Raw genomic sequence first — 25,371 nt, 5'->3', positions numbered from 1 at the left:
GGTGGGCGCCGGGCCTGGGCCCGGGCGGCTGGTGGCGGGGCCTAAAGGCGAGCGGGGCCGGGGCCGAGGCCGGCAGCTTCGCCGCGGGGAGGGAGGGAGCCGGGGGCTCCGGTGGGTGCTGGGGGCAGGAGGGAAGGGTGTCCGGCCGGGGCAGCCCAGCGGAGTTGAGGCGGGGGGAAGCCCGGCCTTTGGCTCTCTGCTCGGGGGTGGCTGAAAAACCAGCGTTGTGGAAGGGGTGAAGTTTCACCCGTGGACGGTGAGCCCGGTCTGGGTGCCCTGCGAGCGGATGCAGGCTCTTCTAAAAATCACCGCTGTTTCCTCTCTGCCGCCTTCACCTGACCGCCGCCGCCGCTCCGGGAAAAGCCTGCTCCGGAGTTCCTGCTTATCCTATTTTGCACCGCCGCCACACACACCGAGTTTCCATGTCAACTTGTTTGCTCGCCTGCTTCCCTGAGTGGCAGCCGCTGCGCGTGTGAGGTCCCTCTGCTCTAGGTTTTGATCTTTGTATCCGTTTATCCTTATCTTCCTTATTCTGAAGTTTTGTAAATCTCAGGTCAACTTAATGTCACAAAATTAAGAACTAGGTGACTTAGTACTGTTGGTAGACTCCAAATTTCATCTGTAGTGATAACAGATTAAAAATGGTACCTCTCTGTCCACAACTCAGGCCTGAGACGCAGTGCCCAATAGAGAGTATTCAAAATGTGCTTTTGTCAATTGTTTTATTGTTGGGTGGGTGTTTGATTTTTTTTTTTTTTTAAGATTGCTTGTTCTTGGCTCTTCTCTGATGCTCACAGGTCTTTCCTCAGGCTGTTGGAAGGAAGAGACTGCTGTCCCGGCATCAGGACAGGAAAGCAGAATCTGTAAAAGCAGCGTTTCTAATGCTAGTTTTCGAGCTGGTTTTCATATGTGTGTACTGGTAATATTTCAAGCCCGTGGAATCTGCCTAAACCTGTACCTGAGATGTAGCACAGGCAGGAAATTAACTTCCTTGGCCCAATGCTTAGCACACAGCTAACTTCCAGCTTTTCTAGGAAAGAGGAACTTGTGATGTCTTCTGTACGATTGGCCTCTCCTCTGGGTTTCTTCAGTGGTTTTGGTTCCTCAAAAAAAAAAATTAGCCTAATATCCTTTCTTTGTGTGTATGTGCTCCAGTTTGTGATATTGCAGAAGATGCTGCATTGTGCAGACTCCTGATGTGATTGATTTTTCTTCTTTCTTTCCTTATATATTTTGCTTATCAGTAAAAATAGTTAATGGCATTAGTATTTATTGTTCCTTCTGGCTGCTTGAGAAGAATGAGGCATCTGGGACTTCAGAAAAATTCTTGCAGGCTTTCTGCAGGCGTGCACAGGGAACGCTATACGTGTTCAGTTTGTTTCATATTTCAGAGACTTCTTCAGCAATGAGAGCTAGAGTCTTAAAATTGATTGGAGGTTAAAATGGCAGGCTTGTCCTTTTTTTGCCCTTAAATTTTGCATCATTCACCTTTTGTGAACTTGGCTCAGTTAGAAACCATTTAAAGGCATTTTGGCAGGCTGTCCTTATGTTTATTTTATGATATTCTCTAATTTTAAGGGCTTGATGAAGATATTGATATTTGTAGAAATGATGGTTGTGCTCTTCTTCCACTTTTCATGAACGCTTTCCCTGCTCCTGTGACATTGCTCTTTGTAGTGCTGAAGTATAAAGGCAAAGTGAATGAAGAAGGAAAGACCTGAAGTGAAAGTAGGGTGACAGTTTGTCTGATGCCAATGGGTGTTTCTTGGTGAAGGTGCATTTCCTGTAAGGTAGTTCCTGTTCTGTCACCTGGGAGTAGGGAAAGAGATCTCCCTGAGATACTGCTCGTAACACCCACTGCCCTGCCTGCCGGGAGGAGCATACGAGGTACATGAAGGGAGCAAGAAACTGCACAGATTGCATAAAGCAGCTGCAGACACCACCTTGCTAATCTTGGCTGAAGAAACTAGGGCTTCCCTGTTACCCTCGAAGCTCTGAAGAAGCTTGGACTTGAATCAGCTGCCAGCGACTGCTCCTTTCCCAGGGCCTTCACTCTTGCTGCTAAAATGTCTGATCCTGGTGTTAGAATTTGAGATGACTGGGTAGCCGGCTGCTTTTTTTTGCCTATCGTTTAACATTTACCTTTTTCTGTGTTGGTCATCTGCTCATTCAGCAGCTTGAAAAGGTTGATCTCAGTGTTCCTTTTGTTTGTCACTGTCGTTTCGAAGGGTCCTCTGGAGTTCAGCATCTTTCACGCACCAGTTTTCAGTTTCTCTGATCCATTATGTGTTTATGAGCGATTATCTGTACGTGATGCTGCGCTGTCATGAATAAGGGTTTTCTCACCAAATCTAAGCTAGCACAAATTCATCCTGTAACCGAAGCAAAAAAGTCTGGGCAAGAATATTTCTAGATGCTCTTTCTTCGCAATTGAACCACAGACCTGAGGCTGATTTGCACAGTTTTGACTGGCTAAACCACTTCAGAAACATGTAGTTGAATCTGTTCCATGCCATTTTGGGACTGAGTTTCTTTTGGCTTATAAGCCAAGTACAACAATCAAATACAAACTCTCCAAAATGGTTTCTAGACCTGAAATAAGCGTCTGTGAGAGCATCTCAAATATAATTAAGTTGCTACCCAAGCCTAAGCTGTGTGGCAGAGTGTGTGTGGAGGTATTAGTGTGGACCTGGGCAAGTCACTTGTACGTTAGTCCGTGCTGCTAGCTGAGAGGAAGAATGGCAATGTAACACAGGGTGAAGCTTAGTTCAGGAGGGTGCTGAGATGCAGGTGGTCCGTCCCAGTGTCCACCCTTCTTCATGGTCTTCATTAGAATTCTGTCTTTCCTACAGTTTTCTGCAGCAGAAAAGGTGTTATATTTGAGACGCTGTTAAGTCTCAAATATAGTTTCTTTAATTGGAAGGAAGATGAAAAGAAAGATTGCTTTTGGAATGGATAAAATTGTGATTGAAACTCGTGATTTTCATAGGTCTTTCCGGAAGTGCTTTGAAAACTCCACACCTGTTGATGCCACTTCCCCACCCTCAACAGTTATTTCACCTGTGAGAACAAATGGAAAACTTCTTAATGACCTAGGGCATATGGGCTTGCAATTCTGCATACCTGTTTAAAGTAACTTTGCTTAAATTTTGCATCCCCGTCCACTTGAAACTCTGCAGAGGGCTTACAAGTAGGATAAGCACTGAAGTGTGGATGGGTATTAGAAAATGCTCATTTATGATCAGATTTTTAAAGCTATCATTTTGTTAGAAATATGGTTCTTACAAGGGAGAGGAATGGACATCCTTGTCTGTCTCTGAAAAGTTGTATTTCATTGGATTTAGCTACTCAAACCAGAAGGCATGTGCACTTGTAAAATATATGCAACTCCTGGGGCAGTGGGGCTGTAAGGTGTAGAACTATCTCAAGGCAGCCTATACCTATTATTCTGGTAGAATAAAACTGTTGCTTAGTTCTGCTTTTTTTTTTTTTTTATTTAAACCTTTTTAGGTTGTCTAAACATCTGTGTAAAATTGATGGCTATGTCGAAGGATTGGTGGCAGAGAGGGACTACTCAAATAGCAAGGGAGCTATTGCATTCATCTTATTGAAGTTCTTTTATTACAAGCCAGAGGCTAAAATCTAGCATCAGGGTCCTTTTGGTTTTGAGATACTACCAAGTGGTGTTTGTGATGATGGCTTTCAAAATTTATATAAATGAAACTTCCAAAAAATTTTTTTAAAGCATTTGTAGGAGGGAGGTCTAGATAGATGGGGGCAGGCAAAAAAGGCAGAAGGCTCTGCTTTTGTTTTAATTTCCTTTTTTTTTTTCTTCTGGGAACTTAGCTGACTGAAGTGTCAGAAGTCTGGCTTTAACCTTTAAGTTCAGATGATAAGCAATTGATTCTTAGACTCCCTAAATAGGTAAAATAGGTGTGCTTTTTAAAGCATTATGGTTCTGAAATTTCCCTCCTGTATATTAATTTCTTAATTCTTTGACTCTTGTGATATCATTTTAATCGAGCAGAGGAATCAGAAAATGACTGAGGAATACCCAAATTGCTCATGTAAAAAATCAAGGAGGGGAAATGTTCCCTTTTTGTGAGTTAAAAATTAACAAAATCAAATACTTCAGCCCACCACTGCAGCTTTAGTCTAGAATCCTCAAAAGTATTTTGGATTCCTCCGTGAAATTAGTAGAATTAGGCAGCAAAGTATCTTAGTGGATCTGATTTAAAGTGCCTAGTTATGCCTTTAGTACCTTGAGGCAGATGCCTAAAGATTCTGTTTTGTACTTCGGTAAGGAATTTGTTTGACTTCAGCAATGAAAATACTGATATTACTGAAAATACAAAAAATTGTTATTGACTCTGTGAGTCTTAGCATTTACCTATACACTACGAGCCCCATCATCTCTTTCTTTTCTTTCGAGGTCATGAAACGCGTACGCACAGAACAGATTCAGATGGCAGTGTCCTGCTACCTCAAGCGCCGTCAGTATGTGGACTCCGAAGGTCCCCTAAAACAAGGGCTGAGGCTGTGTCAGACTGCTGAAGAGATGGCAGCTAATCTCACAGGTAATCCTATCATATTTTCCATGCGTGCTTCTTGGCAGAATTGCGACAAGTGTGAGTGCGTGTATTGGTAACTACATGAATTTGTCTGCACATATGGGCAGCTCTTCTTTTGAAATAAAGACATTTCCCACTGTGAAGATAGCGTGAGTTATGAATTTCTGAAGAATGGAAATGCGGATGAAAGTGTAAAAATGTGAGATTCATAGTCTGTGAATCATCAGGGTGAAATACCAGGTTGTGGTAGTGGAAAATGTGTCTGGTGTATCCCAAAGAGCATGAAGCTTGGTGAGTAGTGGTGCTTTGGGATGGATGTAGGAATTCAGTAGAAGCAGGACAATCTGTTGTACCCTTATACTCCAGGAGAGCTGTATCATGTGGAATGGAAGTGATAACATGCCATTTCTTTCTCTGGCCTCATCAGCTTTCTAGTTGTGAAAGCTCTGCTCTGTCACTTGAAAAAAAACCAGCCCTTCAGTGAATGAGACAGAGCATGCAAAGAAACAAACTTTCTCCTCGTTCTTAAAGGCTTCTGAATCCTGCTATGCTACCTGCTTTTAAAATCCTGTCTGCAGCAGTCTTCATTGTAACTATCATTTTTGTTATAATAAACTGTGCTACAGTTTATTATACATACAAATATTGAAAGGATGCAAGCAACGTGGAGGTTATAAAGATTAAATTTACTCGTAAAAGTAATAGAAAATTCTGGTCTGACCTCTGGGTGAAAATACAAGGAGGAAATGTTTTCTGGTAATGAAAGTGCTTACATTGTGACTTAAGAGTTGTGGAGATGTTAGTTACTTGTGATACAGCTTGATTTGACAAAACATCAGTTGCTGTATAACTCTGTGCTTGTAGCTAGATAAGATTCGGTGCCAATATAGCTCTTTCCACCTCTAGAATATTTTGCCATAGTTACAGTCCAAATATGAGTGACTTGTGGGTGAGTGTCCAGGCTGATTCTCTCAGGGGCCTAAAGAAAATTGGGTAATACTTCATTATTAGAAGTGATTTACCTTCTTAGTACTTTTCATTTTCTTACTGTTTTCAGAGTAACTATGGGAAGATTGTTGCAGCTCCCTAAAATAATACTGGGGGACATGGGGAAAGAATGAAACCAAAGTAAAATGATGATTTATTTTTTTTAATGGGAGATTTTACGAGAGAGATAGGTAGAAAGGTCAGTGTTGAAACAGGATTAGAACTTGGGACCAATCCATACCAGGAGGACACAAGAATATCTGAAGTAAGAGAGATGAATTGGATTGGAAGCCCTTGCATTCACATACGGCATCATGCAGAAGAAAGACCATTTCAGTAAAGAGTGAATGAATGTGTGATTGGGTTTTGTCTTTTTACTAATCATACGCCAAATGTTATTACTAAATTTCTTCTTATTAGTATCCTATTCTGTATCTTCTTGCCAGTGCAAGGGTTTTGTGGCTGGTGATTCAGAACTTAGTCATCAGTTTTCATGAAAATGGTCTGCTCTCATGTATTCAGCTGCTTACTAATTCTTCTTGTCAAATATGCTGGTAGTAAGCTGTCACTGAGTATGCTGCAGTTCCATGAATGACTGTTGAAAAAGAAAAACCCAGCTTGTACTTATTCTGACAACAGAGGCTGAAAATGCTTTCTGCTGCAGTCATCTTACTTTTGAAAACTGAACAAAAACTGACCAAATTCTAAAGCCTGCATTGCTTTATTTCAGGGAAAACAATCAAATATTTTTTTCTGAAGATCAGCCACTCCTCCCAGTTTGGTATCATCGGCAAACTTGCTGAGGATACACTCTGTCCCCTCGTCCATGTCACTGATGAATATATTAAACAGCACGGGTCCAAGTATTGACCCCTGGGGGACTCCACTGGTTACAGGCTTCCAACTTGAACCTGCTCCATTAATAATTACCCTTTGGGTCCTGTCACACAGCCAGTTCTCAATCCACCTCACTGTCCCCTCATCCAGCCCATACTGCCTCAGTTTCCCAATGAGGATGTTATGGGAGACAGTGTCAAAAGCCTTGCTGAAGTCAAGGTAGATGACATCTGCTGCCCTCCCCTCATCCAACCAACCGGTTATGGCATCATAGAAGGCTATCAGATTGGTCATACATGATTTACCCTTGGTAAACCCGTGTTGCCCACTTCCAATAACCCCCCACTCTTCAACTTGTTTGGAGATGACATCTAGTATGAGTCTCTCCATCACCTTCCCAGGGACAGAGGTGAGACTAACTGGTCTGTAGTTCCCAGGGTTTGCTGGTTCTTAATAAAACTCGTCTTGCTTTTTCGGTTCAGCTCTTTTCATTTTTTTGACTTTAAATTAACCAGCTTGTATAACTGAGAGGGTTGCTTACTTCTGTATTAAATTCTGTGATTTCTTCTTCATAGTGAAAAGCGTCCTCTGGTTTTGGTTTTAAATAGTTTTCTCAGTTTTACCTCAGCATTTATTTTTGTCTTCTTCCAGAGTCTCTTCAGTTTAGCCCTTCTGCATTGCTTCATATACTTGCCATATCTGTAGAGGTCTGTTTTCGCAGAATCTAGAGCAGCCCAGGTTGGAAAGGCCCTCAAAAGTTCATCACCTTTTGTGGGAAGTAGAGCCCAGATGAGATTATCTAGCACCCTGTCCAATCGCATCTGCCGTAAAATACAGCACACGGGTTCCTCATGACTATCCCGCATTTCTGTAGAAAACTAGAAGAATATTTGAGGACAGAATGAGAGACTAAGAATATGTTTCTCTAATATTGCTTATAGCATGCTGTCAACACATAGGACTATCTGAAATAGAAAAATAGAAATAAAATCATACATCACCACACTCCTGTAAAAGAGGAATCGGTTGCTGTTCAACAGCATTTCCAGTAGCCCCACGTGTGTGAACTGGAAGCAACGCTGCTCCCAGCTAACACACACAGCCAGGAGGGTGCTGGCCACAGCCCTCAGTTAGGAGTGAGTTTCTTTAAATCTGGCATCAGGTCACATAGCTGGCTGCAGTCATGGAAGTGAAGTCAAGGAGCAGATTTTGTTTCCAATAGATGTTCTTACGACCACCGAAGAAGGTAGAAGGAAAAGAAACTATGGTAAATATATTAATGTATGGGAAGGATATGGCCAGTGTTTTATTTCTGCCAGGAGAAAAATACACCTGAAATTTTACGCTTGTTTTGAAATCAGTTGAGTTCATAATCTTTTTTGCAGTTCTGGTTGGAGTAAAGTTTTGGGAAGGAAAAGAATGAGAATTGGAATTTGTTATAACTGTCTGGTGTGTACAGTTTGTTTACCATTTGCTTGACGGGAACAAGCTCTAGCATCATTACTGAAAGAGAGAGGGTGCAACGATTGCCTAGTCATACTGTGCCAGGGTAGGTAGCCAAAGATGATGGTTCCTCTTTCTGAAGCATGAAGTACATCTTAATTTTGGAATTCAGTCACTTGTGCAGAGAAAGTTTTATAGGTGGCATGGAGGGAGAACTACGCAGAGCCAAGGACAGTAAGTGGTTTGCATGGCACAAGCAAGGTAGCAAGTTCCATTCCTCCTGAAATGAGGCCACCAGAACTCTGTGAAGAATTGACCCTTGTACATAACCCTGTGACATAGCATAAAAGACAGGGCCACATATTTCTGTTTTTCTCAGCTTTTACAGTGAGTAGTATGAGTGACATTGAAAACTGTCACTAAGCATTTTTGAGCTATTACAGGTGTGTGCATGCAGTTTACTTTCTCTTGCCGAATATCGATTATATTAAATTTTAAGTCTGAATAGCAGAATTTTTAATTTGGCTGTTAAGTAATAAAGGTATAATATAAGTAATAAGATATGTGAGCCTGGAGTTCTTACCGGCTTCGAGTTTCTGAAGCAGCCAAGCAGTAGAAAGCACAGTGTATCCGTACCTTTCAATGGCTTATATTTGTTTATTTCTGAACTGATTTGAGAGAAGATAGAAGCATTGGTGCTGGAATCTGTATTTGTTTTTTCTGGTGAGGGGTTGGTGAGCACAGCCCAGCTGTTTCCAAAGCTGAGTTCAGATTTCCCTGGAGAGTTGGTAAACATCCCTCCTGTATTTCCATAAGATCCAGGAAGATAGTCCTGTGTCATACCGGAGAGGGAGAAGGGGGAGAATAGTGCCAGGCTGCCTGTATGTACACCATGTGCTGCTCTCTTTCTAATTAGAAGCATTGAGAGAAGCTGGAGGCTGGCCTATCTCTCTTTAGCATGTGAACGTTTGATGATGTTGTTTATAGACTTCCAGGGCTCTTAGAGTTGTGCCTCTGTGCCTGAGCCAAATACTGGAACAAAAAGCGATCAATCAGGAGTAGGAAGGCAAAGAGAGAGGATGGCAAGTGGTGGGGGGCAGGGGAGACTGAAAGAAGTTGAAGGAGTTGAAAGTGAGAATAATGAAAATAGGTTTTGTGGAGGGGAAAACAGTTACAAATTGAAAAAAAAGATAGGAAAGGAAAACATCAAACTCCATGCCCTTTCGCGCTCCTCGTAGAAGGGCAGATGAATAAACATATTATAATTTTGTAACATGTTTCTAATTACTGGTAGTTGTATATGCTTAGACTATATCGGTGGGTGTCTGTAAACTTGCACGAAGTACCGTGTTGGATTCTGAGAGGTTAGCAGAAGAGCAAAGGTTTGCTGCCAGAGAAGCAGCCAATTCTTTTGCTAAGTAGTTCAGAACCACTTTTACCAGAGTTGATACCGGTTCTGAAAAACAGTTTAACACCACCTCAAGAGACCGTAACAACTGGGTTTGTGGTCAGATACCAGCTGCCCTTTAACCTAAAATCCTCAGGGAGGAGGACACATTTTGATTAAAAATTACTAAGTGTTTACTTAGAGATTCAGTGTGTTTTTACCACCTCTGGGAGACTAGTAAATTATAATGTTCATCATTTGTTGTAAATACTAATGACCGGGACAGGGAATTTGAGACTGTGAAGCAGTGTCACTGCAGACCTTCTGTCCGTGGTGGTTGGTGGGTTTGGCTGAAAAAAGAAACTTTGTTTTGGAGAAAGTTGTAGATCGCTTTCCTCATCTCTTCTGAGTGCAAAATAGTAAAACCTCTGAGCATCTTGTGATAAGTTATCACTTGTGTTAAGTGATCTGTGACAGTGTGAGAACTGCAGGTTGTATTTGAAAACTTAAAAATGTATTCTGGGGGGAGCAGGTGAGGTTTTTAGTTTGTTTGGTTGAGGTTTTTTTTAAGCTTTCAGTATACTTTCTCATTCACTATCTGTGTAGATTGTTAATGCCATGTTTAGATGCTTCGGACTATGTCATCCTTGAATGGTTTGAAAGATGAAATGTCATCTTGGTGGCTGCATTACCTTGAATTTTATGAGATGCTTTGTTTCCAGACACATGCAAAACTCCTTAAATACATATATAATTTTTACTTATTTTATTTCACAGTCCAATCTGAATCTGGTTGTGCCAACGTTGTGTCTGCAGCTCCCTGCCTGGCAGAGCCACAGCAATATGAAGTACAATTTGGACGATTACGCAATTTTCTCACAGGTAAGTATCAGGAAGCAAGGAAGAGGAAAGTAGCTGGGTTTTTTCGAAATTTCAGTAAGTAAAGGACAATACAATAAAATTTAAAATCATGTCTCATGTTTCCTAGTTTTGAGATTTCAGTTACTACGATTAGAAATATTTTTCTTTTTTGTTGTTGTTTTCTGCATGCTGATTACCTTTGCCTTTTGTAGATAGCTGTTTGCCCTTTCTCAAGCGTTTGGCCTTTGTAGATCTAGACAACAGCAAACATATACAGGACAAGAAGGAAGATGAGAATGTTTTATGTGAAAGGCAGGTAATTTAGAAATGAGTGTACTTTTCTGCTGTCTTCCAGTTCAAGGCTTTTAATTTTATTCATAATTGGCTTGGTTTTTATGATGGCTTGATTTTTAAGGGAGAATTTGTTCCCTTAAATTATCTGTACTGACTCTGAGACTGGAGGTATATGATAAAAAATTTTAAAAAACCATTCTCTTTCTATAATGTGGTGCAGATGACAATAATGATTTTTCTTTTTTTAATATTTTTTTAATAATTTGAAAAGAAAGGATATGGAAATGTCTTATTCTTATTTCTTCTATGAGTACCAAATGTGGGAAATGGAAGCAGATAGGATTTTCAGAGAAAAGTACCAAGTAAGGTGAGGTTACCACTCCTCCTGCCTTTCAGCACATCTACGTTTGCCCAGTGTAGGGATTTGATCCCAGTGTGAGTAACACTAGGATTAATATTCCTGATAGTTGGTGAAGGGAAAGGGAAGGAGGCAGGCGGCAAAGCGCAGAGGCAGGAAATGGTGAAGTCTTAGCCTTGCTATCTGGAGCAGTTCAGCACCATTGCACTTTAATATTGGAGATAAATGCATATGGTTTAGCAGATTTTTGAGAAGTATTGAAAATATTGATTGACTGTTCAGTGGCTTAAATATTGCTTGGAGAAATGCTAGGCATGGTTTTGATGTTCAGGTTGACTGTTTTAATCTTTTTGTCCCTCTTGCTCAGTTTTGATTTCTTACAGACCTGGTAAGAAATGCTTCTGTTTCTGCAAGGAGGTAACTTGCCAGCCAGCCGCAAGGTGTAGCAGGACACTTCCCGTTTCCGTGATGCCAGCTCCTAGGGGCATGAGGAGTGGGCAGGGGACTAGGACCACTGAATAATCTAGGAATTGCTCTAGAGATCTCTAGTCCAACCAGCTGCTCAAAGCAGGGCAAGATCAGCGTTTGACTGGGTTGCTCAGGGCCTTGTCTGGCCAGGTTTTGAAAATTAGAACGTGCGGAGATTGCTCTGCACCTCTGGGCTCCAGCTGCAGCGATTTGGTGAGAATTTCCCCTGCAGCGGTTTGCCTGTTGTCCTTTCACTGAGCACATCTGAGAATAGGCTGGCTCATTTTCCTCCATAATGTCCCACTGGGTGCTGAAGGCAGCTGGATACCCCTTATTCTTCTCCAGGCTGGGCATACCCACCTCCCGTAACCTCTTTTGGGTTCCTGGGGAATGTTTTCTTCATTCCTGTTTCTGCCAGCTGCCCATCTCTTCTCTTTTTCCACCGCTGCAGAGTGAGGTTCTTCCCCTTGTTGCATTTCTGGACTAGAGCACCTGCAGAGAAAGGAGCAACTGCTGGCTGCTTAGAGCTTTTACTACGTACAGACCACTGGTTTCACTGGCTTTGGCCCAGTTTCAGTGGAACAGAAAGGAGAGTGATGCCTAAGTATGCAAATATGTACATATACACAGCACACCACACTCTCACTCTGTAGTTACTCGTATAGAAGTGGGAGAGAGGCAGAGTATGGACCGGAGAAAGTCTGGAAGAGTGCTCAACAGGAGAGGAAAAGCAGCCCAATGGAAAGTGGGGGGGAAAGAACACGCATTGGTGAGTGGCAGGAGGGAAGAAGTAGTAGAAAAGAAGCAATACTGTTTGAGGACCATCAATGCCTATTTTGTTGCAGTAATTTGGTCCCTGGCAGCTCATTATTCCGGCCCTGTATGCTCCGTAGTTCTCTGTGGCAAGGCTCTGCTCCTTCCAGCTCCCTGCAGCCGGCTGAACGTGGGAGGGAAGCAGCCCCAAGAAGCTGGTGCAGGAGGGGTGGAGCTGTTGCACGGATTAGTCTCTGCAAGGTACAGCACAGCCTAATCAGGAGCTTGTTACACTGTGTGCTAGGGATTGCTGCTGGGATTTGCCTTGGCAGAGAGAGGGGGAGAGAGAGAGAGAGAGGAAAAGCATGTGCCTGAGCAGGCACAGAAATAAAGCAGCAGCACAGCGTATTGCAGTACATTTTGGAAACTAGATTCCTTTCCTCTGAAGACAAATCAGTTCCATGCAAAGTACCACGTGCAAGTTTTATTGAAGCTGAAAGGAAAAAAGCCACCAAAGTTCAGGCACACACAAGCTAGGTAAATAATTTTGACTTAAACACGTTACATACTATTGTAAATTTAAGTCCATTTACTGCAATAAGCAGAGCCCGTAAATACATAGGGGAAGAATTTGGCTGTCGTGTAGTTTGAGGTGGTACTTTAATAGCTGGCCTACACCTACAAAGGGTTTTGAAATCTCTGTATTTTGTTTTGACAGCATACCTCACTGACTTGAAAATTTCTCTTTGCATCTGTACGAAGAACTGTGTATACCCGTTAGGTGACAGAGGAGGTTCATGTAGATGCTCTAACAAAAGTCTCCTTTTGCTTGCTCTCTGATGCCACTGTCGAGGCCTTTTGCAGTAATTGTCCTTGCTCTGTTTTATTCCCATTAGAAAGTGGATTGAGAAATCATTCAAAGTTTGTTGCTGTTTCTTATATAGATTCAGATTCTCAGCACAGCCATGAAGTGATGCCTCTTCTGTATCCCCTCTTCGTCTACCTCCATCTGAACATGGTCCAGAATGGCCTAAAAAGCACAGTGGACAGTTTTTACAGCCGCTTCCACGGCATGTTCTTGCAGAACGCCAGCCAGAAGGATATCATTGAGCAGTTGCAGACTACCATGACTATTCAAGATATCCTGTCCAACTTGAAGCTCCGGGCTTTTCTGGACAACAAGTATGTCATCCGCCTTCAAGAGGACAGCTACAACTACCTTCTTCGCTACCTCCAAAGTGACAACAACAACGCCCTGTGCAAAGTCCTGACCTTGCACATTCACCTGGATGTGCAGCCCGCCAAGAGGACCGACTACCAGCTCTACGCCGGTGGGAGCTCCTCGCGCAACGAGAGCAACGGCCTGGAACCCAGCGACGTGCCGGCCTCCATTCTGCAGAACGAGGCGGCGCTGGATTTACTGCAGGACAGCATTAAACGTGTCAAGGACGGGCCCCCTTCCTTAACGACCATCTGTTTCTATGCCTTCTATAACACGGAGCAGTTGCTGAACACTGCAGAGATTTCACCAAATAGCAAGCTGCTCGCTGCTGGGTTTGATAATTCGTGTGTGAAGCTGTGGAGTCTGCGTTCCAAGAAGTTAAAATCTGAGCCCCACCTCGTTGATGTGTCCCGCATCCGCCTGGCTTGTGACATCCTGGATGAGGAGGTCTGGATACTCTCTTTTCTTTCTGTTTTTTCCCCTTTTTCTCCCCCCTCCTCCCCTGCCTTTTTCTGCCAAGGTATTTTGGGCATGCGTTGTGGAGTATCTAGTAATGTCTTAAGGGACTGTGAGGCTGTTCCACAACTTGTCTGCCTTGATGCACAAATTTTATCACCTGCTCTTGTCCTTGTTCTTTCCTGCAGTGGTTGTAAATGCTGCATTGAGGTGCGATGAGTTTGAGCTCGGGTCATAGTTTTTTAGTTCCGGGTGCTGATCATCCTCCTCCAGCTGTCCCTGAACAGATGACAGTACACGGGCAGCCCAGCCAGGACAGGTGACTAGAGGAGGCTCCCTTCCCTGAAGAGCCTTCTTACGGATGGGAGGATGAAACAAGGAAACACGAACAATAAAAACACACTGTGGTGAATGCAAACTAAAAGGAAACTGGCTCAGAACAACCAGTCAGAAGGGTGGAGAGAAGGGGAGAGATGCAAGAAGAGGAAAATAGGCAAAATAAGGAAAAAGCCAAAGCAGACTGGTCTGAGACCTTGGGAAGAAGAAGGGGTGCCTAAGTGCAAAACTGTACTTGGGGAATCACATTAACCAGAGGTGAAGAGTTAGCATAGTAAAATTACACAAAATGTTTCTGTTAAGGAATCTGCGGTGTAGAAACCTCAGAGACTTCCCACTCTAGAGTGTTGGAGACAAGGATGGGGATGTGTGTGCCTTCACATGCCAGGCTAGATAGCATCTTCTAGTTTACTCTTTTTTTTTTTTTTTTTTTTTTTTTTTGCCTTCTAGTCACACCCTTCCTCTCCTCTCTCCACAGCTGCCCACGTAGCATCTTCTATCTGGTCAGAGATCAGAATTTGTGACTCTTCCTTTGTTTAATCACTCCCCTCTTGAAGGAAGGGAAAAAAGGCCTCATTTGTTCTTGTGTTGAGCATTTAGCAGGAGAAACATCTTTTTTTTTTTTTTTTCCACTGTTTTCTCTTCTCATAAAAAATACCTAGTGGCAGGGTTCTGTTTATTTTGGAAGGGTGCAGAGGCTTGCTGTATGAAGGGATCTATGGTTAGGGATTGCTTTGTTAGTCAGCTCCAGAACTAGAGGCAGGCATCCAGGTGAGATAACAGAGTGGCATGCCCACCTCTTCCCAGGTTAACCCTTTCTGCAGAGTGAGCAGGCAAGTGGGTCAGACCAGCCCGAGATGGAGCTGTGGACTTGTTTTCACTTTAAGCTGCAAGAGTTCATAGGACACGTGACTGTGTCTACTGCCTGTCATGGAAACCAAAAGTCAATAATCTGTGACAGAGGAGAATTTCTCTGGTGAATCAGCAGGTCACCTCCTTTGGCTCCAGACTATAGAAAAGTGAGATATTGCCAGGTTATCAGGAGTGTGTATTAGCTTTTTTTTGTCACGTAGGCACATTACTTGCATATTGTACGTGTATTATGAAACAGAAGTGGAAGCTTGAGTACAAATAGCTGTTGTTGGCTGTGTATCCTGTAGTATTTATGCACAGGTCTAAAACCAAAAGCTGTTCAAAGACCAGCCCAGATCAAAATCATCATTGCCTTGGATAACTTCCACCACTGACAAAACAAATAGTGACCTGATCAGGAGTTCAAAGTTAAGGGAGGATACCAGCCCAAATACACTGCTGGTTATGTGTCCTGCATGCAAATGGTAGCCTATGGACTACAAAGGAAACGCATTCCAGTACCTGGGAGCCCTCAGTGAAAATACACAGACACCTGCAGGGTCACAATGGGAGCAGACCAGCACCTGCTTGGGTGCCATGGCAGTAGAAGCCACAGATAACTTGTGAGGATGTCAAGCTTGACTGGGTTTTTGTAAGGTTTCTTCATATCATTTATTTTGGTCAATTTCTGTTTTGTGTAATTAGCTTTGGATACTGTATTTAAATAGCAGTACCTGAAATAATTAATCCTCAGATTGGTTTCTGATTTGCTGCAAGCAAATAGATCCGTCTGTTTGTGAAGATACAGAGGTCTAAAACTGCACGTTTCAGTGGTGTCACTTTCAGAGTGGCATTACAACTAGTCTATTGGGGTTATTAACTCTTTTTTGTATATATATATAAATGGCAAAAGTGTTGGAGAACAATGCTTTTTCCTGGTCTGTGTAAAGCTTTTGTGTCAGTAAGGTCAAAGTTATCTCCTAGGTGTAGTTTTAATGAATTTTGCTCAGTGTGATGCTGCAGTGCACTTGACAAGTGTTGTGTTGCTTCTTGGAAGTAGGACAGGCTTACTCTTTGGGGATAAAGTAATTCCATTTTCTTTATAGTGGCATCTCACAAATGCCACTTTACAATCTCTCTTAAGGTCCAGTATAAAAATGCAGTTCTGTAGCTGGGTGAAAAGACATGTTGTTTGTCACTTTGCAGTTTTGCTGTGCTTATTGCTGGTACTACATAAATCAACAACAGAAAATAATACTCTCTGTTCCAAGCCACAAGAGTGGCCACCTTTAAATTCTATGACAACTAAGACTTGACCCCATTCAGCTCTGCTTCTAAGATCTGCTTTTGAGTGGCAGCAGTCCTTCAAGTGGTAGGGAGCAGGAATGATGCCAACACCTTGGTGGATGGCAGATGGGAGGGAATTCTGATGAAATGTCCTGCAAAGAGAGCCACGGTATCTACTCCCTCATCTTTCCCTGCTAGATCCCTGCTGTAGGCAGGTAAGAGATCTTCCCTCTTGACGTCTTAAGAGCACTGCAGGATGAGAGACATGATAACAGCCAAGGAAACCTGTTACTAGTTAGAAAAAACAAAAGGGGGGGGGATTTTTATTTTTTTTTTAAGTTATCATTGTTGCTTTTTGAGGCTCACTTATTCCCTTGAGGTTTATGCTGGGTGGAAGATCAAAATAATTTTTGTCAGCTAGATATTTTTTGCTGCTCACAAGGTTAAATGCATCAGCAGTAAATTTTTCTGGGTCCAGATGACTGTCATGCAAAATCCATTACTGATTTAAGTAACAGCTGAGGAGTTGGGCAGTCTGTCCACAGGTGTATCATTTGGAAGGTGTCCTGTGTAACAAAAGATGATAACATTTTTGTTCTTTTCAGTTTCTTAATAATATAAATTTGGGGAGTCCTGTACTTGCTCAGGAAGATTTCCTGTTCACTGTTGAAGTGTAAATTTTTTTTTGCTCATTTTAGTAGTGTTGGTAGGTTTTCCAGTTCTGTCCTATTACTTAAAATCTGTTTTGATAGTTCTTCTTTTCAAAATGGATAGTACAAATAATAAAAAATAGCTTTTTGTGTGTGTAGGTTATTGCTTAAAATATAACTTAATTTATCGTCCATTCCAAGGAAATAGAAATTGTTTGTGCAGTGGTTGCAGCAACCACTTCAGAAGGAGCTAATGGATATCTGGGTAGTGCCCAGTGGTATGTTATATCCAGGAAACATATTCTGTGTGTGAAATAGGAATCCTAAAAAAATATTATGAAGAGAGATTCCCTGCCACCCTGCTAATTTATAAGACAGGTTATAACCTTTCTATAGCTGCTGTAAAGGCTCACCTACATGGTAGTAGCTGTGGGATGCAAGGAAGAGTGTGCTTGATCTGACAAACGAAGCTTCGTACTGCAAGGTAGTAATTTAGTGGCTGAACTTTCAGCTGCTTTGTTAATGTGGTCAGCAGACTAACTTGGATAGGGAGGAAACAACAAAATCTGGTGACTCAGAAGCACTGTAGGTGTACAGTCTTTGGTGAGCTGTAACAGCAGTGTGCAGTTGTTACGCTAAGCGGGTGTCAAACAGAAGTCAAAGATAAGATTTGCTACCTGTGACCGTACAGGAGTGTGGTTTTGAACGCTGCAGAAGGCATTGTCAAGTGAGCTGCTACTGTAATACAAGAAAAGAAGAGTAGGTCCTTGTAAGAGGGAAAGAGTATGTGCTTGCAGACAGCCCAAGAAGCCCTGTATGGATTTGAAGGCATAAAATGAAGTACCTACACTTGCAGAATTTACAGAAAGTGTAGTACAATATATGTAACTTGAATGGGCTTCCACTGGTAACTTGTCGGGCATCTTATGGTCATAATTAAATAGTATAAAATGCTGCAGGTATCAGCCTCTCTCCTTTAATGTGGCAACATAGCCTAGAGATGCTGTGGATTCCAGCAAGCAATGCTCTATCTGAGGTAGAAAAAGCAATTTGAATAAGAATGGGGCTTTGCATGCTAGAGCCTGCAGTTTCTCTCTGCCTCACCTTCATAGTAGGGATGAAGTTGGCTGCCAGCCACATCATAAAACTCCCATGGGCACTGACTACTCTGAAGAGAATTAGCATTGCTAAACACAGCTTGCTGCCTACCACGAAACACACAACCGAGATGGGAGGAAGGTGGCAAGCTGGCTAAGCCAGGGTTTGCTCACCTCTGACATGAGATGTGAAAGCACAGGAGGAGAAGGGCTTTCTCCTCCAATAGAAGGACTGTTGCTAAGCCTGAAGCCAAACTGTCCGTGCATCCTGAGGTTGGAGGGATGGGAGATGTGTCATGTCAGCCAAGAGAGCTGCTCATGATGCACTGACTTCTGCTGGTCGTCAGCAGTCTGGCAGCCCAGGGGAATTGGTTTCCTCTTGGAGCAGGAAGTGCTCCTTTGGCAGGAAACGGGCCAGTTTGTGATGATAAAAGTTAAAGGGCCTGCTCACAAACAGAAGAGTGTTGTGTTGAATTTGATGTGCAGATACTGTCCGTGGATGAGTGCTGCTGATTCAGTACTGAGGAAAAGTGCCTGTCTGGCAGCCCTGAGGAAGGAGTGGTCTCAAGCTGAAGGTCTCACACAGGTGCACCCCAAGCAATGGTTATCTTGCCACTCTGTCATTGAGATCTCAGCTTCTTGGGCAAGGACACTCTCTTAAGTTGAGATTTATTGAAAATTGTGTGGTCTGCAGCCTCTGATTGTCAAGAGATGCTACTTGAGTAGTCTTTCAGAGACTCTTACCCTCCACTGGAAGATCCTTTTAGCACAGCTCACTGAACAGTCTTCAAACATGAAAGCCTTTACTTGTTGACTATACCCTGGTACTTGAATTGGAGAATTACAGGATGAAAAGATTACCAGTGCCATCCTTTTTGTGATTATTCATCTTCTCCTACCCCAAAATAGATCCACTGACCTAAATAAGCTGCATACATTTGCTGTTCTTGAAGGGTGAGGATGTGAAAGCATCCGGATGGAGCTTGCATGGATATAGATATTATGGTCTTACTGGGTTTCTGTTCACGTGTGGGACTAAGAAGGAATGTCCAGCAGACAGCGTGCCAAATATGCTTTGTCGTTCCATCTCCTGCCTTTTGTTTAGAACATCTGTGTTTCTTTTTCTCTACTGTGAGATTCACTTCCAATAATGACCACACCAAAAGAGCAGATGCCAAGAATCTGTTTCAACATCTCAGCCAAAAGTTTAGTAGAGAGTGGATAGAGAATAAGCATATGTTTTAGCAAGTGGAAAAATGTCATAATATAATTATTTTGATTTCCCTATTTGTGTACAATCCCAGGTTAAGGTGCCTTCTGGAGTGAGCATGAGGCTACACAAAATGAAGATAAAACCTTTATATAAAGTCTTATCTCCCCATCTCTTCCAGCATTAACTTAGATGTAGCAAATGTACTAGTAATGTTTATGTCTCAGAGTTGCACAAAATGTGCCACATCCAAAATAACTTGGCATTAACACCCCCTGTTTTCCTCATGGTAGTTCCTGTATTTGTCGACCAGATAAACACGCTTTCCTTTCTTGTTTCTTTTTCTCCTCCCCCAACCAGGAGGAAGAGGATGACAGCGCAGGCACAGAAATGAAGATCCTGAGAGGACACTGTGGACCCGTGTATAGCACAAGGTTCCTTTCAGACAGTTCGGGACTCTTATCTTGTTCCGAGGACATGTCCATCAGATACTGGGACCTCGGAAGTTTCACAAACACTGTGTTGTACCAAGGACATGCCTACCCCGTCTGGGATTTGGATATTAGCCCCTGCAGCCTCTACTTTGCCAGTGGTTCGCACGATCGCACTGCAAGGCTCTGGTCCTTCGATCGGACGTACCCGCTGCGAATATACGCGGGCCATTTGGCGGACGTGGATTGTGTCAAGTTCCACCCCAATTCCAACTACTTGGCGACGGGCTCCACAGACAAAACCGTGCGCCTGTGGAGCACTCAGCAAGGCAACTCGGTGCGGCTTTTCACGGGGCACCGCGGCCCCGTGCTAGCGCTTGCCTTTTCTCCCAACGGTAAGTACCTGGCATCAGCAGGTGAAGACCAGCGGCTAAAGCTGTGGGACTTGGCCTCAGGAACTCTTTACAAAGAACTGAGGGGGCACACGGACAACATAACCAGCCTTACTTTTAGCCCCGACAGTAGTTTAATTGCTTCGGCGTCGATGGACAATTCGGTCCGGGTCTGGGACATTCGGAACACTTACTGCAACGCCCCTGCAGATGGGTCTTCCAGTGAACTGGTTGGTGTATATACCGGGCAGATGAATAATGTACTGAGTGTACAGTTTATGGCCTGTAATCTTCTTCTAGTGACTGGAATTGCACAAGAAAACCAGGAACATTAATTATATATATATTTTTTTTTCTTAGGGAAGTGGGTGGGTGTATTGAATGCCAGAGTCCATTGCAAGCTGAGATTACTGACTGTGAAACACTTTTCTTCCTCTGCCCCTTTGAAAGGCACATTCAGAGCGATGGAAATGCTTTAAAATGTCTTGCCCACAAAAAGGCCTGAACGGAATAAGGAGGAGCGATGAAAATACATGTACATTCTAATCTTGTACTTGTAAGGATGGGGGAAAGGGGAGGAAACCCAGTAGCTTGGGGAAACCAAAAGCCTGGTCCAAACAAATGAAACTGCCAACCAGATAAGCTGCTGACCTGCACTTAAATATCCTGCATTGATTGATGGGTTTGATTGATTGATCTTACCTACTGTTAACTGAGGCTTGAGCGTGTGGAGAACTACTGGCCCAGTGTTTTTTGTTTTGTTTTGCTTTTTTTTTCCTGGTATTGCAGAGGACCAGCATTTTAAAACCCTTATATTAAAAGAACATCACGTATTTTCTACAGTGATAGTGGTCCTAAATATTACAGCTCCCTGAGCACTTCTGGAATATTTTGGACTAGTTAAGTAGGAAATACCATCTTTCTTTTTAGTAAGGGGATGGAAATCTGACCTCAGTTGGGGCCCATCTCTGCATTGTCATTTGGGTTTGCTTCCTGGTACTATCTGTGATGCTTGTATTTATGTTCCATTAATTAGGAATCTTTCTGAGTCTGGTTGCACTGTGTTTTGAGGATGGGAAGACAGTGGGGGTAGAGTGGTGGCTTTAAGGGTAGTAAACAACTTGCCTTGTCTGGAGGGAGGGCACAATAGAACTGAAGCAGCTAAGTTTGGACTCCTAATGGGAACGGGGCATGTCAATCCACCACTGCACCTCACAGAAATATTTCCGTAAATGGAAGTTGGCAGTCGAGGGAGAGGGGAACAGGGAAAGAGAGACACACAAAGTGACATGGAAAAAAAAATAGTATTACTAAATTATTGTGCGTACACGGAGGCAGCTCTGCCAGTGTTGGATTTTTCTCAAAATGTTGCAATATCAGTTTAACGAACACTTTGTGAGATAAATCATCAGCATTTACAACAAGGATCTATGGAAAAAGCACGTTCTAGTTTGTCATTTGGAGAGATTAAATATTTCTGCTTTCTGGAAAGAGTTATTTTGTATTTTGTTTTCTATTAAAAGCATTTAGTTTAAAAAAAATAAAAATGGTTTGGTCCCTTTCTGGGAAACTTGCTCTGACTTGCATGGGAAGGAGAGGGCAGGAGCATGCTTCTCCTGCCCTCTCCTTCTGCTTGGGCCAGAGCCCACTTGGCATTTGGAGGCTCAATCTGGTGGTCTCGCTCACTTGGTGTGTGCTGTTTTGATGTCCCCCTGCTTGCTTTCCACCGAGTTGACTTAGCAGGTCATGGAGTAAGGGACTGACACAGCTTTGTAGGTCAGCTGAAATGCACCTTGAGCATCTAGGTACCCCTTGAGGTTGACGCTGCACCAAAAGGTCTCGTTCTGTAGCATTGCATGATATTTACTCTGTGGTTTGATGTTCTGTAATGCCTCTTCAGCAAAGGCACCATCCTAATGTCTTTTAGACAGGCTGTCGGTATTACGTGGTAATTCCCTTCAGCTTCCCTCAGACCTTCTGGACTTTCCTGAGAGAGTTCTCTTGAGAACATCCAAACAATCTAAGACTTTAGATGACAGCTCACAATTGCCTTTTTTTTTTTTTCTGCTTAGATTGGTAAATAACCAAAACCTTGAATCAGAAAAGCGTTTGACCTTTCTGAGATTAGCAATGGTGTGTGGCTCAGCTCTGTGAGTACCAGAAACCCCTGTACACTTGGAGTTGAATGGCACCACTAATCTGCTTGACAGCTGGATATCAAAAGTGTGAAGCAGCTCAACAATCTCAGACCAGGATCAGGCGTTTTGGAGAAAAAAAAAAACAGTATGGGAGATGGTGGTATTGCTGATGCTTCATCCTACGCAGGTCTCTAGAGACACTTTCTCCTTCAGATCTATTGAACTGAAACTGCTCCCCACTGTTCACTGGAGCTCATTTTGCTGTTTCTTGCCGTATGTCCTGAGCAAAGTTTAGATTCAGAGCACCTGGACTTTTGGTCCTGAAGTAGAGCAAACAGCAACCGAAAGGCGGGGCAGAAATAAAGGTGTCATAGGCAGAGAACAAAGTTTCTCTCTAACATATTACTTCTGCAGTGGAATTGGGCTTTGTTGGGTTATCCTGAAGTATTTTGCATACAGAAGTGATGAGTGAAGAGAAATAAGAAGCAAATTCTATTATACATACATAGGCTAGAAGATGTAAAAGTGATTTCTGGGGTGTTGGAAAAATAGTATCACTGATGATGCACTTCAAACCTACAAACTTTTGTGTGTTGCAGGGACAGTTTTTGATGCTCACAGAATGTAAATGTTTGAAGGCAGGAAGGCAGTAAACAATCTAGACTATAAGAAATGTCTGCAATTGACAGGCTGAATTTCAAGGCAGAACTGGGAGCATAGTATGAGTGGGAGGAAGGAATACTAAGTCTACCAAAATTTGGACAGTCTCTATTAGAGACGTCTCTCTATTAGCTGTGTGTTTCAGAAATAAGTCTGCATTTGCATGGACCTTTTTCTAATTTAAATATATATCATAAAAACGCAAAAGCATTTCAGTTGACATTGTTAAGCACTCAAATATTAGTGTCACAGCAGGGACTGTTGCTGCTTGTGAGTCTGTGTGTAAGGCAGTTCTCGGTCATGTAACTGGGTGCTGCCTGTTTGTTGGTTTGGGGTTTGGTTTTTTGTTGGGTTTTTTTGTGTTTTTTTTTTCAGTAGGCCTCCAGAGCTGCAGGTTGTGTATCTGCAATAGCTGCTGATGAATTTAGTTTCCATTAATTTTGTCTTGTTTCTTTTATTAATGAGCTATATACTTGTAGTTTCCACAGTTTGCCACAGTAAGAAGCAAGACACCTTGATTTGGTGGGGGGGCAGTATTTCTGGGTTTTTACATCCTTTATCTGATAATTTCCTTTGGTTCCCTAACCTCTTGAATCTATAAAGGCATCGAACAGCAAAACACCCTTTCAAAAGCTGTCAGGTAGTCCAGGCCACAGTAAATAGGGGCAACGCTGAAGTACAAGCCCATGCTTAGTCACTGAACACTTTTGAAAGGAAAGGGTATTTGCTCTAATAAACTGCTACGCCCATTCACAGGTCTGTGTTAAAAGTTGCCTTTCCTGCTTTTAACACGGGCATCTCCTGTGCAGCGTGCTGCCCTGCTCTTCACTCTAAATGTCCTAACTTCCCCAACAGCAAAGTTCATCCTATTCCTCCCCGTTCTCATTCCTTTGTGAGAAAGCTGTCTCTTACAAGTGTCTTAAATCTAAAAATACTTTACAGAAATGATGTTTCCATTAACAGATGCTTTGAGTTCGCCAAGAAAAATAAAAAATACTTCAGGCCATTTCGCTAACCTTGTTTCAACTGTCCTCCAGGCTCAGTGGGTTCTTCAACGAAGTCCTGAGATGGCCTTCCTCCTGAGTGGTGTCTAGTTCCTCACGGTGAGACAGGCTCTAAAACTGTACCATTACAAGGCACTGATGTGACAGTTAAATTAACTGCCTGGATGTCCCCCGCCAAAGACTATCCCGTCATGCCGCACGTTAGCTATGGGATTTTTTTAAAAGTACTGGATAAGAGCCCGAACGGACTGAAATAGCTCAACAATGCTCATCATGCTCAGTGTATTTCAAGTACAAAATACTGCTAAACTTTGTCTCTGGACTCATAATCTTTTTATTAACAATTCTAAACATGTGTCTGGCTTTCTGTTTCCTGGACACTGCTATACAACAGCACTGAGCAGAGAAGGTGATATATTCTCTCTCAGTGCCCAGTTTAAGTCAAGGCATCATCCATCATGTCTGTCATCCTGCAGAAATGTTCTCCTGGGCCGGTGAAGTTCCTTGAACAAGGCAGCTGTGGAAGATATTTCTTTAACTTGATATCATAGGTGTTATTCTGTAACTAAAACACACATCCTCTTTTCAAACAGGAGAAGGGATTGGCTGCATTAAGCTGAGGATTAGACAAGGAAGAAGACTTCAGAGCTGCACTTGCTTTATCAGTAGCTCTGCTTGCCTACCCAGTCCAAATCTTTGCAGTTCCATTTAGGATAAGATTGTCTCCTCTTTGCATAAGTTTGTGATATTCAGTGAAATCATGATCTTCTGTTTATGACAAGCCTGATAACAAAAGTACTTTAGCATATACAGCCAGGGGATCAGCCAAGAACAGGACTTGATGGTATTTGGTGCTGTACGAGCATATAATTTAGCACATGGACATTGTTACACTGACACTGCCTGAGAACAGGAGGAAGAAACTCTATCTACCCCACCATCACAGGGAGAGGGTGTGACAGTATCACTACCCCAGCTCTGAAGAACACGATGGGAGGTCGTGCAGAAGCTACACGTGTCAGGGAACTACAACTGTGACGGCACTTCTTTGCTACCACTTCTTCTACTCAGCCAGTAGCGACACTTCTGTTCACACTGCTACACATCAGGCAACTCCAGCAGCTTTGGCAGGACAGCAGGGCTGGTCAAACAGCTTGTTGAAATACTCAAGCTGCCTTCCTTGCTCATAAATTGCTTGTAAATATTTCCTTAATCAAGCATGTTTGGGTTTGGTGTTTTGTTTTGGATTTTTTGTGTTTGCTCCCTGCCCCCCACCTCCCACGGTGGCTTAAAATTGTTTAACAGAGGTAGGCTGTAACATACTGAACTACCTGTTTCCATCTGAGAGAAGCCTTTGATCTTGAAATACTTTGGGGGATATTTGGGGGATGTGCTGAACCCACTGCCCCTAATTTGGAAGGTGCTAGATCAGACTCAACTCTCTCTTTTACACTTTAGTAAGCAGGCTAACTAGACAGAAGCAGTGAGTGCAATGGTCCCGTTCAGTGGCACAGTAATGCTCCCACTGAAGCATCCAAAGGTGGGGTTGCACATGGGTCTTGGGAAGTTCCTAAAAGCAATGGATAGAGGAGAGGTGGGCAGACACTAAGGGGAACAAGGCCGCTTAGATAACAAACCACTCTTGCCAGAAACAGCTTCTTCATCTCTGGACAGCAG

At 42.9% G+C, this 25,371-nt stretch overlaps 1 protein-coding gene across 1 annotated transcript; it reads left to right on the top strand.

The window, feature by feature from the left end:
* The first annotated feature begins 3,482 nt into the window (after positions 1-3,482).
* TAF5L (TATA-box binding protein associated factor 5 like) lies at positions 3,483-21,438 on the top strand. Its single transcript, XM_014951099.1, has 4 exons — positions 3,483-4,577; positions 10,003-10,107; positions 12,904-13,628; positions 19,430-21,438. The coding sequence occupies exons 1-4, from the start codon at positions 4,325-4,327 to the stop codon at positions 20,225-20,227; spliced, it is 1,881 nt and encodes a 626-aa protein (XP_014806585.1). The 5' UTR covers positions 3,483-4,324; the 3' UTR covers positions 20,228-21,438.
* The last annotated feature ends 3,933 nt before the right edge of the window (positions 21,439-25,371 follow it).

The sequence above is a fragment of the Calidris pugnax genome, unplaced genomic scaffold (assembly GCF_001431845.1).
Source record: "Calidris pugnax isolate Ruff unplaced genomic scaffold, ASM143184v1 scaffold24, whole genome shotgun sequence".
Classification (NCBI taxonomy): Eukaryota; Metazoa; Chordata; class Aves; order Charadriiformes; family Scolopacidae; genus Calidris; species Calidris pugnax.
The sequence above is the reverse complement of the archived record's forward strand: the minus strand, read 5'-3'. Positions and strand labels throughout refer to the sequence as shown.

Bases quoted from the DNA above. Each gene is read 5' to 3' on its own strand.
- TAF5L (XM_014951099.1), top strand. From the start codon at position 4,325: ATGAAAATACTGATATTACTGAAAATACAAAAAATTGTTATTGACTCT. The intron at 4,578-10,002 runs GTAATCCTATCA...TTTATTTCACAG, and splicing joins GATGGCAGCTAATCTCACAG to TCCAATCTGAATCTGGTTGT. The intron at 13,629-19,429 runs GTCTGGATACTC...TCCCCCAACCAG, and splicing joins GTGACATCCTGGATGAGGAG to GAGGAAGAGGATGACAGCGC.